This window comes from Mustela putorius, unplaced genomic scaffold (genome assembly GCF_011764305.1).
Source record: "Mustela putorius furo isolate JIRA1106 unplaced genomic scaffold, ASM1176430v1.1 tig00000095_pilon_pilon_pilon, whole genome shotgun sequence".
Taxonomy (NCBI): domain Eukaryota; kingdom Metazoa; phylum Chordata; class Mammalia; order Carnivora; family Mustelidae; genus Mustela; species Mustela putorius.
Genome location: NW_025421280.1, coordinates 30,871,738 through 30,879,469, shown reverse-complemented (window position 1 = coordinate 30,879,469; position 7,732 = coordinate 30,871,738). Strand labels below are relative to the sequence as shown.

At 39.8% G+C, this 7,732-nt stretch overlaps 1 protein-coding gene across 1 annotated transcript; it reads left to right on the top strand.

The window, feature by feature from the left end:
* The first annotated feature begins 782 nt into the window (after positions 1 to 782).
* On the top strand, positions 783 to 1,778 carry LOC123391355 (olfactory receptor 7A17-like). Its single transcript, XM_045077623.1, has one exon. It carries the CDS (start codon positions 783 to 785, stop codon positions 1,776 to 1,778), a length of 996 nt encoding a protein of 331 aa, XP_044933558.1.
* Positions 1,779 to 7,732: the final 5,954 nt, after the last annotated feature.

Genomic DNA, 7,732 nt, shown 5'->3' with positions numbered 1-7,732 from the left:
TTTTCTCATCCATGTTGTACTACCCTGTCTTGCATTATTTTACTTATTAGTGAAAACCACCACTTGAAATGTCATTTGCTCACTCATTAATATTTTATTGCTCCCTCTGACACACACATATCAGACTCAATCTTGTTAAGGTCAAACACACATCACTAGTTTATAATGCTCTCAACAGTGCTTGCCACAAGATAATTGGTTAAAATATTTGTCAAGTGAACAAAAAACATCTCAGGAAATTTATAGAGGACAGCAGTACTTTGGGTAAATATTTCAATTCAGGACTGCTAATTTTTTTTCAGTAACATGGAAAACATGGGCTTTTGAGGTCCTTGAAATTTTTAGGTAATTATTCTAGATGGATAGGTAATGTATGAGAATTAATGAGTGAAGCGATTTGAAAACAAAAATTTCACAAATCTCAGCATTTCTCTCTCTCTCTCTCTTTCTCTCAGCCATCCTGAGAGATAGAGAGAGAGAGAGAGAGAGAGATAGACAAGATAGATGTGAGAGAGAGAGAGAGAGAGAGAGAGAGAACACAAATGGGCAGAGGAGGAGAAGGGGAGGAAGAGCATCTGACATAGCCTCTGCTCCCAGCAGAGTCCAGTGTGGGGGTTGAATTCACCACCAGGAGATCATGACCTAAGCTGAAATCAGGAGTTGGTTGCTGAAACGACTGAGCCCCCTAGGAACACCAGTCACAGCATTTCTTTTAATTCTGTGCTCACTGTTTGTGACTTTGTTATGCTCTTGTCTCTGTTCCAGCTGTTTTCAGCAGTTACATGGAACAAAGGAATCAAACTGCTGTTTCAGAATTTATCCTCCTGGGACTTTCAGAGGAGGGAGAACTGCAGCCACTGCTCCTGTGGCAGTTCCTGTCCATGTACCTGCTCACCTTCAGTGGGAACCTGCTCATCATCCTGGCCATTGTCACAGACTCCCGCCTCCACACACCCATGTACTTCTTCCTCTCCAACCTGTCCTTTGTAGACATCTGTTTCACCTCCACCACCATCCCCAAGATGCTGCTGAACCTCCAGACACAGAGCAAAGTGATCACCTATGCAGGCTGCCTCAGCCAGATATACTTTTTCATGGTTTTTGCTGGATTAGACAACTTTCTCTTGACAGTGATGGCCTATGACCGGTTTGCGGCCATCTGTCACCCACTGCACTACGTGGTTATCATGAACCCCATGTTCTGTGCTAGCCTTCTTCTGGCGTGCTGGGTGTTGAGTGTTCTGGACTCTCTATTACATGACTTACTGGTTTTGCAATTGTCTTTTTGTACGCAGTTAGAAATCCCTCACTTTTTTTGTGAACTTAATCAAGTGATCCACCTTGCTTGTTCTGACACCTTCTTCAATAGCCTGGCAATTTATCTTACAAATATACCTCTGGCTTTTGTTTCACTCATTGGTATCCTTTTCTCTTACTCTAGAATTGTAACCTCTATTTTGAAAATTCCGTCTTCTGGGGGCAAGTATAAAGCATTTTCCACGTGTGGGTCTCACCTCCTGGTTGTCTCTTTATTCTATGGTACAGGCTTTGGGGTGTATCTTAGTTCTGCTATTTTGCAAAACTCGAGGACAACTGCCATAGCTTCAGTGATGTACACAGTGGTCACACCCATGCTGAACCCCTTCATCTATGGTCTGCGGAACAGAGATATAAAGATGGCGCTAAGAAAGCTCTTGAGCCGGAAGACATTCTCTGCACAGAAAGGTCCTTTGTTTCACGATAAAGATGTGAGTAAGAGGGCTCAAGACCCTCGATGACCCAGATCATAATTTTTGTATCAGTTCGTAAAAGATGATCTACAATTTATCTTTCTACACTAGTCAGTCTTTAATTTTTTCATACATAACAAGAAACTATCTGTTTATTTTTCTTTCAGTTCGAAGTTTAAAAAAAATTCCAGTTAGGAAGAGATTATGCTGAGTGAAATAAGTCAAGCAGAGATAGTCAATTATCATATGGTTTCACTTATTTGTGGAGCAAAACAAATTGAATGGAGGACAAGGGGAGATGGAGAGGAGAGGGGAATTGAGGGAAATTGGAAGGGGAGGTGAACCATGAGAGACTATGGTCTCTGAAAAAGAATCAGAGGGTTTTGAAAGGGCGGGGAGTGGGAGGTTGAGGGATCCATGTGGTGGGTATTGGAGAGGGCATGGATAGCATGAAGCACTGGGTGTGTTGCAAAAATCATGAATACTGTTATGCTGAAAAAATAAAAGATTTTAAAAAATCCAGTTAGTTAACAAATTGTGTAATATTAGGTTCAGGAATAGAATTCAGTAATTTAATACTTACTTACAACATCCAGTGCTCATCACAACAAATGCCCTCCTCGTCCTAATCACCCATTTAGCGCATCCATGCCCCATATCCTCTTCAGCAACCCTTAGTTTGTTCTCTGTATTTTAGAGTCTGATTGTGGTCTGTTTTTTAAAAAAAGTTTTTTTAGAAGGTTTATTTATTTATTTCAGAGAGAGATAGAAATAGCATGAGTTGGGGGGGTGGTAGAGGGAGAGGGAGAAAATCTCAACCAGACTCCAGGTTGAATGTGGAGCCAGTTGCGGAGCTTGATCTCACCACACGCAGATGATGACCTAGGCCAAAATCAAGAGTCAGTTGCCTATCAGACTGTGCCTTCAAGGTGCCCCTTATCTTGCCCAATTTTAAGCTACCAATTTTAATTCCAATCACAGTCCTAATGGGCCATAGTAACCTGGCCAGCAACATCACCTTAGAGTCTTTGGGTTTGGTTTGGAGGTAAAAGAATTGCATTTATTGCTATTTTACAATCTTCACTCAGGGGAAACTGGTTGCATCAATAGAAGATCTGGGTCAGTGTTTGGTCTCAGGTCGGAGAGTGAAATAGAGATTATGACCTATCAGAACAGTGATACGGTCACTCTTTTATTCATGATTTTTAAAGGGATTTTGTTTTGTTTTGTTTTGTTTTCCTTAGTTACACAAATTGGATGAGCCCTTAGTAAGCTACCCATCGTTTTTGTTTTATGGAGACACCATGAATAATTTTCCATTTTGAGAAATCCCTGTGGCTCTCACAGTTTAGATGAAAAGGATGAATTCTTATATGAACTATGAATATCAAACCTCAGATGGTTGTGGGCTGTTGACATTTTCTGTTGACATCCCCCAGTTCAGGATGGTCTGACCACAGGACAAATCCATTTCAATTTGAGCATGTTCATGGCACCTATGCTGCAGGGGAGAAGTTCTGTAGAGCTTGTCAAGGAGGCCATTACAGCCTCACCAAGTCATTTCTCAGTGACCTTATTTTATGACCTCTGAACCCTTATTTTGGGTCTACTTTGGGATTGAGGTGTTGAATCACACAACATAGGTTCATCACAACACAACACCCTTGTCTTCCTCTATGTCGTATAAAGCTATTTATGGCATTGACATTCTTAGAGTATGCCAATTTTTTCATTCCTTTTTTGTCATGGTAAAAAATATGTAAAATTATTATTTTGAACATTTTGAAGCATTCAGTTATGTGGCATCAAAGATTTTCTCCCCATTGAACAACCACAGTCCCTATCCATCTCCAGAACTTTCTCATCATCTCAAACTGAACCTTTTGTTCCCATGGAACACTAACTCTCTATTGCCCCTCTGACCAGCCCCTGGCTCCCATCTTACCTTATCTCTCTACAAGTGGGTCCTGTAGGTGCCTCATATAGATGGAACTGTATACTATTTGTCCTTTTGTGTTTGGCTGCTTTCACTTAGCATAATGTTGGTGAGGTTCATCCATGTCATAGCCTGTGCCAGAATTCATTTCTTTTTACAGAATAGAATGAATGACAAATGGTATTCCACTGTCTGTGGTCACCATGCTTTATTCATCTGTGATTTTGTTGATGGAGATTGGGGTTGTGTCCACATTTTGGCCACTGTAACTAAAGCTTTATGACAAGTGGTGTCCAAATATCTGTTCTAGTCACTGCTACAAATTCTTAGGGGGCATATAAGTAGGCATATACCCACTGGTGAAACTACTGGATCATATGATAATTTCGTGTTTCAGTTTTTGAGGAACAGGCACTCGGGTTCCCACGGAAGCTGTGCCATTTTTAAAATTCTCATCAGCAAAACATCACCAGGTTCAAGTTTCCCCACATCCTGACCAACTCTTATTTTCTGTTTTATCTTTGAAAATAACCATCCTAGTGTGTGTGAAGTGGTGTTATGTTATGGTTTTGGTTTGCATTTCCCTTAATATAGTCACATTACCCATCTTTCATGTACTAAGTACTGACTCTTATATCTTCTTTGTAGAAGTATTTCTTTGTGTGTGTGAAGTGGTATTACATTATGGTTTTGGTTTACATTTCCCCAATAATTAATGATGTTGCACATCATTTTTGTGTTAAATATCAATTCCATATTTCTTTGGAGAAATATCCATTTGAGTCCATTGCCTGTTTTTTTTTTTCACCATTAATTTTATTTTTTAAATTATTTTAAGTTTTGATTCCGGTGTAGTTAACATATGGTGTTCTGTTAGTTTCAGGTGTACAATATAGTGTTTAAATACTTCCATAGGTCACCCAGTGTTGGTCAGGGGAAGTGCACTCCTTTATCCCCATCCACCTACTTCACCCATGCCCACCATTTCCCCTTAGTATCCATCAGTTTGTTCTCTAGAGTAAAGAGACTGTTTCTGGTTTGTTTTTCTCTCTTTTTCCTTTGCTCATTTTTTGGTTTCTTAAGTTCTTCATATGAGTGAAATCATGTGGTATTTGTCTTTCTGTGGCTGAATTATTTCACGCAACATTGCATTCTGTAGCTCTGTCCATGCATTGCAAATGGGAAGATTTCATTCATTTTTATGGCTGAGTAATATTCTATTATATGAATAATTATATGACATCTTCTTTAGACATTCATCTATTTATGCATTCTTGGTTTGCTTCTATGTCTTAGCTACTGTAAATAATGCTGCTGTAAAAATATAATCCTTTGTATTATTATTATTTTTTTGAATTTTGTGGGTAGTTACCCACCCAGAAGTGTGTTTACTGGATCGTAAAGTAGTTCTATTTTTAACTTTTGAGACACTTTCATACTTTTTTCCATATTGGCTTCACCTGTTTGCATTCCCAACAACACTGAAAGAGAGTTTCCTTTTCACCAAATCATTTCCAACAGTTGTTCTTTCATTTTTTTAAAATATTTTTTTAGTGTCATTTGTGAATATCTTCTCCCATTCTGTGGGTGGCCTCTTTGTTTTGTTGACTGTTTCCTTTGCTGTGCTGAAGCTTTTGATGTTGATGAAGTCCCAAAAGTTCATCTTCGCTTTCATTTCCTCTGCCTTTGGAGATATATCTTGAAAGAAGTTGCTGTGGCTGAAATCGAAGAGGTTACTGCCTATGTTCTTCTCTAGGATTCTGATGGATTCCTGTCTCACGTTGAGGTCTTTTATCCATTTTGAGCTGATCTTTGTGTATGGTGTAAGAAAATGGTTGAGTTTCATTCTTCTACATATATCTGTCCAATTTTCCCAGCACCATTTATTGAAGAGACTGTCTTTTTTCCACTGTATATTTTTTCCTGCTCTGTCCAACATTATTTGACCATAGAGTTGAGGGTCTCTATCTGTGCTCTCTACTCTCTTCCAGTGGGCTATGTGTCTGTTTTTATGCCAGTACCATGCTGTCTTGGTGATCACAGCTCTGTAGTAAAACTTGAAATCAGGCAACATGATGCCCCCAGTTTTGCTTTTCTTTTTGAACATTTCCTTAGCCATTTGGGGTCTCTTCTGATTCCATACAAGTTTTAGAATTGTTTGCTCCAGCTCTTTGAAAAATGCTGGTGGAAGTTTGATCAGAATGGCATTGGAAGTATAGGTTGCTCTAGGCAGTATAGACATTTTAGCAATGTTTATTCTTCTGATCCATGAGCATGGAATGGACTTCCATCTTTTTGTGTCTTTTTCAATTTCTTTCACGCGTGTTCTGTAGTTCCTGGAGTACTGATCCTTACAGAGTTTTTATTTATTTATTTATTTTTATTCTGTCGGTTACTCAAACTGAATGGGTCCTTAGTAAGCTGCCCATCCATTTGTTTCATGGGGATGCCATGAAGAATTTTCCATTTTTAGAAATCCTTGTGGTTCACCCAGTTTATATAAGAATGGTGAAGTTTTACATGAACTATGGACCCAATATCTCAGATGGTTGTGAACTGCTGAAATGGTCTGTCTGCTGGTTCAAAATGCATTGACCTTAGGACAAATCCATTTCAGTTTGAGCTTGTTCATGGTAACCATGTCTTACAAGATTGTATGACTTTGTAGAGCTTGTCAAGGAAGATATTACAGCCTCACCAGGTTATTTCTCAATGACCTTATGTTGAGTTTTATGTCCTCTGAAATCTTATTTTAGGTATGCTTTGGGGTTGATAAACCCCAAAAGATAAACCATTACAATTTGCCTTATCTCCTGAACTGTGGGTTCCCTCTTCTATATCATATGAGGTTATTTATGGCACTGATAATCTTCTAGAGAATTTTTTCATCATTTTTGGTCATGGTAAGATATATATTAAATGTATTATTTTAAAATTTTAAAGTATCAGTTGTCTGGGTGGTTCAGTGGGTTAAGCTTCTGCCTTCAGCTCAGTTCATGATCTCAGGGTCCTGGAATCAAGCCCTGCATCAGGCTCTCTGCTCAGTGGGAACCCTCCCCCCCCCCCGCCACCTGCCTCTCTGCCAACTTGTGATCTCTCTGTCAAATAAATAAATAAATAAAATCTTTAAAGCAAAGTAATGTATTCAGTTTTGTGGCATTAAGGACTTTCTCCCCATTACACAACCACTGTCTATATCTATCTCCAGAACTTTCTCAACATCTCAAATTGAACCTTTTTCCCCATGAAACACAAACTCCCCATTGCTCCTCTGCCCAGCTCCTGGATCCCACCATCCTACTTTCTCTCTCTAAAACAGAGGACTGTAGGTAACTCATATAGATGTAATAATATAATACTAGTCCTTTTGTGTTTAGCTTCTTTCACTTAGTTTAATTTTGGCAAGGTTCATCCATGTATCCTGTGCCAGAGTTCATTGGTTTTATGGGCTGAAGGATCTTTCACTGTATGTGTTCACCACAGTAAATAACTGTAAATAAATCTTTATGAAAATTTATGTACAAGGGGCACCTGGGTGGCTCAGTGGGTTAAAGCCTCTGCTTTTGGCTCAGGTCATGGTCCCAGGGTCCTGGGATCAGCTCCGCATCAGGCTTTCTGCTCAGCAGGGAGCCTGCTTCCACTTCTCTCTCTATCTGCCTGCCTCTCTGCCTACTTGTGATCTCTGTCAAATATAAATAAAATCTTTTTAAAAAATTTGTGTGCAAGGGGGAGAGACAAGATGGCGGGGAAGTAGGAGGAGGCGCCCTTTCAACCTGTACCCTAAAGTGAGCTGGTTACCTTCCAAAGAACTCCGATCACCCACGAAATCAGCCCGAGATCAGAATTATACACGTCTGGATCCCTGCAGGAGCAGAAGACGCCAGTGGGCAGGTAAAGCGGAGTGGGAACGTCAGAATGATATTGGAAGATAAACAAAAGGGGGAGGGAGCCACCAGAGGTGACCCATTGGAAAGTAATATCCCAATACGAGAGTGCCCTGCATCTGGGGACCAGCATTAACTTGGAGTCTGGTAGAAAGCACTCCAAAAGAGTAAAGAATCACAGT